The sequence below is a fragment of the Thermobia domestica genome, chromosome 2 (genome assembly GCF_964235325.1).
Source record: "Thermobia domestica chromosome 2, izTheDome1.hap1.1, whole genome shotgun sequence".
NCBI classification, from domain to species: domain Eukaryota; kingdom Metazoa; phylum Arthropoda; class Insecta; order Zygentoma; family Lepismatidae; genus Thermobia; species Thermobia domestica.
The window spans coordinates 273,887,185-273,900,400 of record NC_137455.1 but is presented as its reverse complement, the minus strand read 5'-3'; the positions used below and the strand labels follow the sequence as shown (position 1 = coordinate 273,900,400).

Here is a 13,216-nt window from a genome sequence, read left to right as displayed (position 1 = left end):
CATAATTTTAAGAGTGGCTCCGCTTCTGGAATCGATGGCTTATCCCCTCAACACCTGAAAGACTTAATTTCTAAATCTACAGGAGCATCAGGGTCTGTTTTACTAGGCGAAATCACGAAATTGGTTAACACCATTTTAAACGGAAACGTAAATAAAGGCGTGTGGCAATACCTTTTTGGAGCCAATTTGTGTGCTTTACGAAAAAAAGGATGGCGGAATCAGACCTATAGCAGTTGGGTGTGTTTTTCGACGACTAGCATCCAAGATAGCTGTTTCGCTCGTTTACGACCAATGCTCTCAATACTTACGACCTCACCAACTGGGGTTTGCAACTAAAAAAGGTAATGAAGCTATTATACATGCCACACGGACATACATAAAGAGAAATGAAAACGCAAACAAAGTAATCTTAAAAATTGATTACAAAAATGCATTTAATTCCGTGGAAAGAGATTCAATGCTAAAAGAAGTGAAATCTTTTATGCCACATTTGTATCCTTTCTTTTGGCAAAGCTATGCTTATCCATCAATATTATTTTATGGAGAAAGAACTATCTCATCGCAAGTAGGATGCCAACAGGGAGATCCTGCAGGTCCAGTGTTGTTTAGTTTGGCTATTCATCCGATAGTCCAAGCGCTTTGTTCTGAATTGAACGCCTTTTATCTGGATGATGGAACCCTAGGAGGATCGCCGAATATAGTCATAGAGGACATGAAGCATTTAATTGCAGAATCTAAGAAAATTGGGCTAGAGGTGAATCCATCGAAATGTGAACTCTATTACACATCGGGTAAAATAGACACAGACGTAGAAACCCAATTTAAAGAGCTGTTGCCAGGCATACGTATTGTACAACCAGATGAATTATCGTTATTAGGGTCTCCGCTCCACGAAGAAGGGTATGATCTCCATTTCGAGAAACATATGAATAGTTTCAAAGTAATAACTGAGAGACTAAAAAAATTACCAAATCACATAGCTTATTTTCTTCTCAAAAATTGCTTCGGCATTCCAAAGCTAACGTACTTTTTAAGAACTGTTCCAACATGGAAAAGACCATCTAAAGTTTTACAGATAGATAATTATTTGAAAAAGGCATTACAGCTAATAATCAACTATTCCCTAAACGAAACCCAATGGACACAAGCAAGCCTTCCAGTCCGCCTAGGAGGTCTAAACATACGGAAAGCATCGGACTTGAGCCTACCAGCCTTCCTTTCCTCTTGCCATGGGGTGCGTCCACTTGTCTCCAATATTTTAAATAGTTCAGTTGACAACGTGGATATACATCACATGGATGAGGCTTTGGAAATTTGGAAGGGGATCTACAACAGTAAAATTCCTGAGACAAAAGAATTCCAAAAAAGTTGGGATGTAATATTATTACAGGAAGTAATAGATAATGAAGTAATTCCTGAAAGTATAATTGACAGTGTGCGTATGAAAGCTTTACAGAAGAAAGAGACCGGTGCTTGGTTGCAAGCCACGCCATCTAAAACAATTGGAACCTTTTTAGATAACAAAGTTTTTCAAATATGTGTAGCTTTGCGTCTGGGAGTAAATATCTGCCATACATTTACTTGTACATGCCAAAGCAGAATGGATGAAAAAGGGTTACACGCACTAAGTTGTACTAAAAGTGGAGGAAGATTAGTACGTCATGGTGAATTGAACAACATAATAAAACGAACACTGGCGAGCATTGATTTTCCAAGCATTTTGGAACCACCAGGAATGTTTCGAGAAGATGGAAAGCGGCCAGATGGAATTACCCTAACTCCATGGAAAATGGGTCAACGGTTGATATGGGATGTCACATGCGTGGATACCTTTGCAACATCTTATTTGCCATCAACACAAAACGAAGCAGGTAGTGCAGCTGAAGTGGCCTGCAAGAGAAAACACTCCAAATATTCTAAACTGAAAGAAGAGCATCTTTTCGTTGCTTTTGCAACTGAAACTATGGGGGTTTTCAGCAAAGAAGCTCACAAATTTTTGAAAGAACTGGGTTCCAATTTGATTACTAAATCAGGCGACGCCAGAAGCCAACAATTTTTAGTACAACGCATTAGCCTAGCTATACAAAGAGGCAATGCGATTAGTATCTTAAGCTCCTTCCCTTCACACAAGTTAGAAGAAATCTTTTATCTTAATTAAACCTAAATTTTCCCTTATAAATTTTCAAAAATAATTCATTTTAGCGGCTCATTCTTGAAAAATGTTTCATGTATAGAATATCCATTATTTAACGGATTCATAAGATCATAATGCATAAATAGCTTATATTTTTTCATATCTGTAATTTCTTGCTCTGTATCTTCATATCATTGTGGTATTGGGGTTTTATATTTCCCATATAAATGTACAAAAAGTCTTTCACCTGTACTCTAAAACTCTTTCTGTGAGAGAATTAATTTTCATGTTATTTCGTAAGCTTTGCCATTTTGTAAATCAATTATGAATGGTTAATTATATTTTTATAACAATTGAAAATAATAATAATAATAATAATAATAATAATAATAATAATAATAATAATAATAATAATAATAATAATAATAATAATAATAATAAAGAATTCATGAACACATTGTATAGTGTCGCTATGCTGCACCAACGAAATCAAAGGTAAGTGTCTTATGGTTGATGAACCGAGAAATCGCTCTGTGTTCGGCTGATCGACGAAAGGCAAATGTACTTTATTGTATAAATGACACACATACACACGTAAACACATAAGAGGCATATTCTGCAACGGTCTGCGTCAACACAACGCAAATTTGCGTTGAAGTTTGCGATGATAGACATGTCACTTATAATGGATTTTTTCATGTTTTGCATTCCACTGCGTTACGTCCAATAAATTTTTGGAAGGCTGGTACGGAACATTTTTTTCCACTATCATTGTATCTTCTTCCTAAAATATCAAAAAGAACAGAGCATCAGCGGTGACAGCGTATGCTCACTATTACTAAACCTAGCAGCAAAGCTAAATTATTGAATAAAGTTTGTTCTCGTGCGAAGACTATGGTATATTGTCGATCGCAGAATGAATGATTTAAGTAATTTTGTCATTTCCGATAAAACCGAATTTTCAAGTTCCCAAAAGCTATATTTTCTTTCAGTTCCAAAGAGTTTGGTTGCTAGATAATGAAACTACAGGGTTTTCATAAAGTCTGGACGGATTTAATTTGCTTACAATTTTCATAAAAATGCTCATAATGAAATCAAATAAAGTGCAAACGGTAGCGGAAGAATTAAATTTTTAGTTGGCAACACTGTTAGATAAGCGGCAACTCTGAACACGTTGAGAGAGGGAGAGGGAGGGCAAGGGTCAGTTTCTTGGAGATTCTGTGAATGGAGATTCGTACCTGGATATGTTGCAGAAATACCTCATTCCGGAACTGGAGGCACTTGGAATCCAGAACGACATCGTGTTCCAACAGGACGGGGCACCCCCTCACTATGCAATCAAGGTGAGACAGTTCCTTGACGAGAAATTCCCTAATCGATGGATTGGCCGCGGTGGCCCGACCGCTTGGCCGCCAAGATCACCCGACCTTACTTACCCCCTGCGACTTCTGGCTTTGGGGTCATGTGAAAGCGGAAGTTTATGCAAAGAAGCCAAGTGGTTTGGAGAACTTCAGGAAGGACAAAATCAGGGCGTCTGTGGCTGGCATTTCGGATCAAACACGGCGGAACGCTGTGAGTCAATTCCAGCGCCGACTACGCGAATTTGTGGATGTAAATGGCGCCCAGTTGGAGGTGTGGCGGTGAATGAACTGAGCTGGTGCAGATTACAGGTAAAAATTTAATCCTTCCGCTACCGTTTGCACTTTATTTGATTTCAATATGAGCATTTTTATGTAAATTATAAGCGAATTAAATCCGTCCATACTTTATGAAAACCCTGTATATATAATCCAGCCTTATTTTTATATACCTATGTAATATGTTTCATTAGCTTATCTTTCACCTATTTCGCTAAAGTTTCTTGCTTTGTAAATTTAGACTGAAAGATTTAAATCTCTCTTTCATTACACGATTTATAAAAGAGACACAGACCAAAGCTTAAAATTTTACTTTATTTTAAATTATAATTTGTAACTGTTTCGGATATCTAGCATATCCTTCTTCAGACACGATCGAAATTAATGAAAATGCAGACATATATATAAATGTTGTTATAACAGAGTTTAAATTCTTTATACAGTTACAAATTATAATTTAAAATAAAGTAAAATTTTAATCTTTGGTCAGTGTCTCTTTTGTTAAAACAATTAATCCAAAGCCATGAATAGTCTTACGATTTATAAATCACCGCAAAATATAACTGCAAGCTTCATATGTAACACATAAATTTAACAATGCCGGCATACACCACCAGAAAAGAATACTGGCAGGAAACCAAGCCAAGTAATAGAAATCACAGAACATTAAAGAAGATTGTCATAAAGAACTGTACCGGTTATGCGGTACAACTGACTATTGAACTAAATGAATGTCTGAAACGAACTGTTTCTATAATAGCAACCCCACGAGAGCTGCATAAACTCAACACTCGCGATCAGGTTGAGAATTCGAAACCTCTGAGTACCATCTTCAATGCAATAATGCGAAAAAGTTGGTGCCCCGATTATAATGGAGCCCCTGTTTCAGAATACCGCTTGTAATGGGAGCCCTGTTTACCCTCCAATTATAATGGGGCTCGGTTTCCTAGTCCCACTCATAATGCAGTATCGTTTCCCAGCCCTGCATCAGGCACGTAGCCAAGGGGGGGGGTCCGGGGGGGTCCGGACCCCCCCCTTCGAGACCAGAAATGAAAAAAATTGAGGAAGGATAAAACGAAATGAAATGAGAAAAAGAAAAATCGGCGTTAAAAATTAAAAAAAAGAAAGCTACAGAAAGCTTTTGGTTACTCTTCCTTACTTGCAATACATGGTGGCGAGGCAAGTGGGATATCCTGGAAGAGTCAGGGAATTTGAAATTTCCGGAAGTTAACGCAATTCTTAGGATTTCTGCTACTAGTCAGGGAGATTTCAAGCTTCTGAAAACATAATGCCGGTTGTGTTACGGCGTGGACATTTTTGTTCATAATTTTTCGTCATCGAATCCTTGCACTATCAAACATGTTATTTCAAAAACAATTTTCTACTACTCCTTTAACCTGTCATTTGGAACAGACAGAAGTTGAAGGAATAATAAACACAAAAATTTATGTGAAAATTCAACAGAGAAAGGAACGCAGATATTGTAAAATATTTTACAAGACATTATTGAGTTTGTACACTCATGTCCAAAATTATTGTCGCATGTCTATAAATAGGTTGTTGTAGGAGTAAAATTTGATAACGAATTCGTCCGGTATTTCTTATAATGTTAGTATGTGTATAATCGACAAAGACATGTAAGTGGCAAATTTTGTCAAAAGAGCAGTAAATAAGAATAATAAAACAAAAATAAAACTTTCTTGTCCATTTAGCAACATTTCGTTTTACTCACTCCAATTTTCGTATTTATAATTCTTTTCCTATGAAATTTATCACAAATAGGGTCTATACAATTCCCGATTTTATACATGGTATCAGAATTAAAAGTAGCCTGCAAAATCATTATCAAATTATATTCTTACAAGAAGACAGTCATAGACATGCGACAATCATTTTGGACATGAGTGTACTTTTTATAATAGTGAATATGTACTTTTTATAATAGTTGAGGTTGTAATGAAAGGAAAATTGTTATATTTGAATGAACAAAGGAAGAATTTAAATATTGTAAAATCATTTTCAATACTTTTTTTTTAAATTTTACTCGAGATTTCTTCGTAGTTTGTTATTAAAATACTTACCAACAATACCTCCAAACCAATATATGTTGATAGTAAAGTAGTTTAGATTGATTGGGCCTTCAGTGTTTCATGTCACGTCTCCCCCCCCCCGATACGAAATCCTGGCTAAACGAACCAGTATATGTTCCAGTAAAATAGTTTAGAATGATCAAGCCCCTGATGTGAAGGCCACAGTATTTTATGTCACGGACCCCCCCCCCTTCACGAAATCCTGGCTACGTGCCTGCCTGCATGTAAGTGGGCATTTGTTTTACAGTCCTGCTTTTAATCGGGTCCTTGTTTCAGAGTCTTGCTTGGGGACCTTGTTTCCCAGCCATTATATTTAGCTCCTTTAATATAAGACTTCACAGTGCAAGGGTTATGGTACCTTGTATACTGATATCTGGTGCTGCCAATTCACGTACTCTGGAATACGACAAGAAATAGGACTAGCTCGGGAGAGTAATACACTGGAAGTATAAACTAAATACATTGTTCTGATTGATTGGCGTTATCCGTAGCCTATCCTGCCACGTTGCATACATATTGCAGAAATCAAACGCTTGCTGTTTTCAGTACTCGTAGCCGAACGTTCTAGCGCTACCAGCTAGTAACGGAAATCCTTTTTGGCGCCTGTTCAAACCCGCCCCAAGGAAAGCTTTTTTTAAAAAAATTCTCATAACACTTTTTTCGTTAAAATAAGATCAAAATAATACTCAAAAAAGTTATTTACTTACTTTTGTCCAGATAAATAAGTAACAGTAGTAGTACTAGTAAAAGTAAGAGTAATAGGAGTAGTAGGAGTTGTAATAATAATAATAATAATAATAATAATAATAATAATAATAATAATAATAATAATAATAATAATAATAATAAAAGTGGTGGTAGTAATGGGTTAGAAGCCCCGCAGGTCTCGTTTTGTTCCACCTTGACCCCCATGATATAAATTTTGTGACCAACTTAAAATAGCTGGCTAGAGTAGCGTGCAAAACCGTACTTCCGGGAGTATTACTCTCCCGAGCGGGTCGTGTGTAGTCTCCGGGGGTTGCATTCCATTTTGGCTTGAGTTACTTTACTATATTAACCTGAAAAGGCTCACACGATTGGTTGAAAGACGAGTTCAGTTTCAGACAATACTAACCTTGGGTGATGTTCAGACTGTATTTATCTATTATCGATCTCTGGAAACATTTGAAACTTTACCGAAAAACTTGAATAGAATCAACTTGAAATTAGAAATGTTGCTACCTCCACGTGTAGAAGCACAGAGTGAAGCTTTGATCATAGTTGGAGAAGAAGGAAGCAGAGAAAATCTGCAAGTGGCTTAATTGGGATGTAATTAAACTTCAGCTAAGTTGACAATTTTTCTGTTAATATATTCAAAACAGACAAAAGTAATCGATAAGTGAAACGCAGTGGCCTAGACAGTATTATTTTCCATAAAATACCTTTACTATGATTCATCAATGTGCTTTCGCTTTGCAACTATTTATAGATGCGGCATTCATTTGCGACCCTATAAAAGTCTGCTGTCCCAATGAACAGTGTGGACTTTTATGATGATATATAAATACATTCTATTAACTACAATTGTATTTTGTGTAGATTATATCATGATGTCATATTAATAACGTACATACAAGGAAAGTCAAAATGATGGACCCGATTTCAGAAATTTATTGAGTTGAGTTGATTTTAGTTTAGCGTCCCTTTCAGCCATTAGGAAAAAATATGAAGAATCATTTGGTGTCCCTGTCACAGAATCGCAGTTGAATAAGAAATAGCTAACATGAAAACCAGGCTTAAGAAGAAAATGGACTGAAATGGCGGGAAACAAGCCAATAAAACTGAATGAATAGAAAAATATTACGGAAGCTAATGGACGGTGATACCAATCCGTTAGATCTATTACGAGATTGAAGGTAAGCCTACTTTAGTCTAAAGTCATGCTGTTTCTGGTTAAAATATAACAATTTACAATAAAGCAAGAATTCTTAACATGGGGTCCACGAACCACGTGGTGTCGAAGGATGTATTTAAGCGTCTCCCTGTGAGATAAAAATTAAGATTTAGCCTATAGCCTACAGTTCGTAGTGTTAATTTATTTCTCACATATGTCTTTCGCTGTTATTTATCTCAGTATTTTCTCACATAAGCTTCATGTGCTAATAATCCAAAGTCGTCAGTTTCGTGTGTGGGAACTCGAGCGAGATTTTTCACTTTAACGTCCAATTAAGTGAATGTTTAATGAAACTATCCAATAAATATATAATTTTATTTATATTTTATTATTATCTAATTTCACTGTATTTATGACCTTCATATTAACAAAGAATACACGCCATCAAATTTTAAACTTTCCGTGGGATAAGAAAGAAAGGAAGAAGTGAACAGAGCTTCCGATGAAAGCACTGTCCTTAATTCATATGGAGGGACCAGGAAAAGCCATGAAAATTCAGACAGCATGTCCAACATTATCGGCATTCGAACCCGCGTTGGTTCGCAAAGGCGTCCTCTTCTTCAAACTCTCTCTCAACAATGTCAAAATCCCCATCTTTCATATATTTAGCCATATAATACAGAACAAAACAGACTAGAATGCACTTTCTGGTTGTCAGTATTATTTTATTTTCCAAAATAGAGAATCGTTGCTTCACTTAGCCGAAGCATCTTTCTTATAAAGCGTTTCCTGGTGAAGCAGTTGTTGAATTTTCTTTCTGTTGTTGTAGCTAGGTTGTGCAAAGGAGTTATAAGCCGAGGAGCAATGGCATATCCAAAGTCTCCCAGAAACAAGGCTTGTGATCTGTTTTCTGCCATGATCATGCGAACAGCTGAGTTCATTCATATTCGCGAATCGTGCTCAGAACTTGGTTAGGAAGTATCCCACTCGTGAATTCATCGTCTCAGTTACAAGTGGCTTGAACTTTCGAAATGTAACGTCCTTTACGACTTATATACTCATCCCCGTGTTCATGAGGCCTTTTAATTTCCACATGTGTGTAATCGATAACTCCTGTAGCAAACGGAAAATTGTACTGCTGGCGCCATTTATTTATTGCTGTCTGCTGTGCAGCAAGAGTTGATGGCAACTTTATTCACCACGGGGCCTTCTCTACTATTTTCCCTAGAACTTTTGAAAATGTAACAGACACAGTACTGTGGTCCAGTATCTCCGTCCTCCCCTACTCCGCTTTGAAAACCGGGATCATTTAAGTATTTTAAAAATCGCCTTCTCTGTTCGTTAGTAAGTACCCGCCGCCTGTAGTTGTGTTTGATTCGCGTAGGAAATAATTACTTAACCACTCCACGATTTCTTTATCGAAGTAATAGATAGTTTTATAGTCCACTTCGAAAGTGTTTCTGCGCTCATTGTATATTTTCTGTCATTGTTGAATACAACCATTTCCACAAAACGTCTTCACTTCACGGCTTGAGTCAGCAAATAAGGTAACTCAAGATTTTTGGAGAGAGTACTCCGAAGTGTGAGAGAGATCTCAGTTTTATTTATACGAAATTAAAGCCATCTAAATAGTGTTAACTCCTTGCTCAGACGCTGAGTGACCTTTCGAAGAACTTGCTCATCTTTCTCATCTTTATTCATACCAAAAGGAGTAAGCTCCAAAATTGGAGTAAACTCACCTTGCTCAACTTTATTCATAAGACCCTTTGTCATAATTAAATATTCTATTCTAAAGCAGCAGACTGTTGATTCATTCTGCACCTGTGTACATCCCGATATAATTCCATAAACATTGTGGTTTTCAATTTGACAAATACTAGTTAGTTTGGTGTTTTGTCTTGTACTAAAAATTAAATTATATATTGCAATTTTGAAATCAAGCTTTACCACTTGAAGAAAAAATGGAATAGGAGATTTACTGTGTGATGCCAATATTAGGTGTAGTCGAGGAGTGTTTTGGTTTGGTTGGTCAAGGGGAAGGGGGGGGGCGCTAAGGCGAGTTCTTGCCTGGGCGACAACTAGCCTAGCTGCATCGCTGTTCTAAAACTCCGTAGTATTTATTACGTTTAACGTACACTCATGTCCAAACTTATTGTCGCATGTTTACAAATATGTTTTTCTAGGAATATAATTTGATAACAAATTCGCCCGGTATTTCTTATAATGTTAGTATGTGTATAATCGGCAAAGACATGTATGTGGAAAATTTCATATCAAAAGAGCAGTAAATAAGAGCAATAAAACGAAAATAAAACTTTCTTCTCCACTTAGCAAGATTGTGTTTTACTCATTCTAATTTTCGTATTTATAATTCTTTTCCTATGGAATTTACCACAAATATACATTTCCCGATTATACACATAGTATCAGTATTAAAAGTGTCCTGCAACTCATTATCAAATTATATTCTTACAAGAAGACAGCTGTTGATATGCGACAATCGTTTTGGACATGAGTGTACAATTATAAATGAGACTTTCAGATGCTAAACAGATTAACTCCATCAAACTAGATTTTTCAGTAGTGAGCATTTTAGTAACTTAACGAGTTGAGTTGATTTTAGTTTAGCCCCCTTTCAGCAGCGAGGCTATATGAAACGTGGACCTACTGGTTAACGTAGAATCCGAACCACATGAGCTCCCGCCGGGAATCTAACCCGGGTCTCCCCCGCCAAAGGCGCGTACGCTAACCGCTTATAGCCACGAGGGTTTAGTAACTTAAGTACAATGTATTTAAACGAGAGTGATCAGAACGTTTATTCATTCTGGTGGCAAATTGTTACACAACGAAGTTAATCGATTTTGCCTCTGAAAAGCATGTATCTTTTCCAAGTTAAAATATGTAGAACCTAGAAAGCAGCAGAAAATGGAGTTAATCGATTTGGCTTCTGAACTACCTCATAATAATACATTAAATGAAAGAGCAATTCAAACAGTTTTTGCTGCAAATGTTCAATGTGATCACCATTCATCACACGGCACACATCGAGTCGATAGGTGAGAAAGATCCATAAACTTTCCCCCGAGATATGGCACAAAACACGTTCAATTTAGGGAAGTCCCGTTGCAACTGTACCATCCCGTGGGGGATTTTTTGATCCGCAGATACGAACATTATCAGTGTTCACATCGCCACTTAGATGAAATGTCGATTCATCACTGGAGATGACACGATCCACAAACTCTTCATCGTCGTGCTCAACATTTAATTTGCAAAGTTCACACGTAAGATCATAGTCTGTACTCTTTAGAGCTTTTAGCAACTGCAAACGATAAGGATACATCTGTAAGCGTCTCCTCAAAATTCTTCACACAGACGGTTGCACTGTAAGTACAGACTCACACGTGTCAGTCTTTGCAAAATGTAAAACACAAAAACTTTCTGTTCACTACACACCATCTTCGCTACTAGCACTTCCTAACTGTAGACATAGGAAACAATGCATGCACATTCAATGCACATTCATGTATACAAAACTGAGTTGCTCTTTCATTTTATGTATTATTTACAATTGCAAGTTAGTTGTAATAAATACCACAAAGCGTGAAAAGCGCGATATTCAGTTTGAAATACCTTGTATATTAATTATTGTACAAATAAAGCAACTTTTAGCTAGATATTAAGAAATCAACATAATTAGATAACTGAAATTCTAGTTGATTTCAAAGAAAACAGAAAAAAATCTCAAATATAAATAAATGAACTAAGCAACAAATATGGCGAGGTATGCACAGTGGAGTACGGAAAAGTTCCTTTAGGGAGCCCAAGTTTATAACGTGTTTATATATAAATCTTGGTGTAGTAAATGCTTACTTTTACGTAATATCTTGCTTAAGGGAGTTAGAACCCCGGAAACGTTGTGTACGCAAGTGGGTACACAACACTGTTAAAAATAACACATAATATAAAAAATTTACACAGTGGTTCACATCGTGTTTATAAACTAATATTTACTCAACTAAGTACTGTTTGTAGGCTTTTCAATTGACTGATTCGCTTTTATTTACGACCTTTGCCAGTAGGTAGGCTATATAGCACGAAACCCAAAGTTATAAGTTATATCTGAAGTATTATAATGCATTCCATGTCCCTACCAGGAATAAAACCGAGGAACTTGTCTACCAAAGGCACGCTTGCTAGCTACTAGGCCAGTGATGATGACTAACAGTTATTATTATTACGAAAATTGAGTGTACAGTTCATGACGACGTAATTGTCGGGCACTCACATTTGTGCATTCTATGAAAGATCATAAAAGCAATAATTAGGTAATTGTAATACAATTTTGAAAGTATTAAATTGCACACTTCTCAAAATCTATCAGTGTGTTTGTTGTTTGAACATAAATACGTAATTTTGAACCTTTACTTGAACTATTAACTTCACAAGCGTTTGATAACATTTAATTTGCTTTCGATGAATATTTACAATAATAATCAACACATTTGCTTCAACGAGTATTTACAATATACAGGTATAGGGTACGTAGTTTCAATTTAGATAAGAGTTCATCGAAGTGCTCTTGAATTAAGACGAATTGATTGCTTGTAACGAAATTCGAAATTATACAGTAATTTCAGCTGCTGCACTGCTTGTACTGCTTGAACATTAGTACTTCTGGTAAGTTTACAAAGTTTATCTATTATATAAAAGAGAACGCACAAATCCTTTGTTCCCTCATCACGCTAATACGGCTGAACCAATTTCTTTTATTTTTGGGGGGTTATTAGGATTTGGACCCTAGATGGTTTTTATCATATCACTTTAATTTTTAATTACCAGTGTCTTGAGATAATTGACCATTCAAGTGTCCATAACGTACAAATCCTTTGTTAGTTCATCATAGGTAAAAATAAACGTATTTATATGCAACCCGCATGACCGTGTCACTCGGCGGGTTAACATAAATGACAGGCGATATAATGTTAACATTTACTGCAATCTACTATGGTTTTTATCATATCACTTGAAAGCGAAAACTTCCGGGATGACCGCAGCGAAGCGGGGCGGGTTAACATAAATGACAGGCGATATAATGTTAAGATTTACTGCAATCTTCTATGGTTTTTATCATATCACTTGAAAGCGAAAAAGTAAAAATTATCTAAGTAACAAAGTTTATTGCGTTCCGGGGTGACCGCAGCGAAGCGGGGTGAACGCTGCTAGTATTTAATATATACGTAAATATGCATGTAAACTTGAAATCAACTAGGAGTTTCCTTAAGGGAAATGCTTCACTACAAACAAGGAAGTCTTTTTGCGAATATAACCACTTCACTGAAAAGTTAGTCCTCTCTAACAAAGTAAAATGATTATAACCATCGTCCTTTTATAAAGAAAAAAGATCCCAACACTACTGCACTGGCTGCAATAACCACTCTAGGAATCTTCTTATGGGTCCTCTCTATAACTGCGTAATTTC

General features: G+C 36.4%; 1 protein-coding gene across 1 annotated transcript; it reads left to right on the top strand.

Moving 5' to 3' along the window:
- The first annotated feature begins 457 nt into the window (after window positions 1-457).
- On the top strand, window positions 458-2,158 carry LOC145679432 (uncharacterized). The gene has a single exon (XM_081750014.1). It carries the CDS (start codon window positions 458-460, stop codon window positions 2,156-2,158), a length of 1,701 nt encoding a protein of 566 aa, XP_081606140.1.
- The last annotated feature ends 11,058 nt before the right edge of the window (window positions 2,159-13,216 follow it).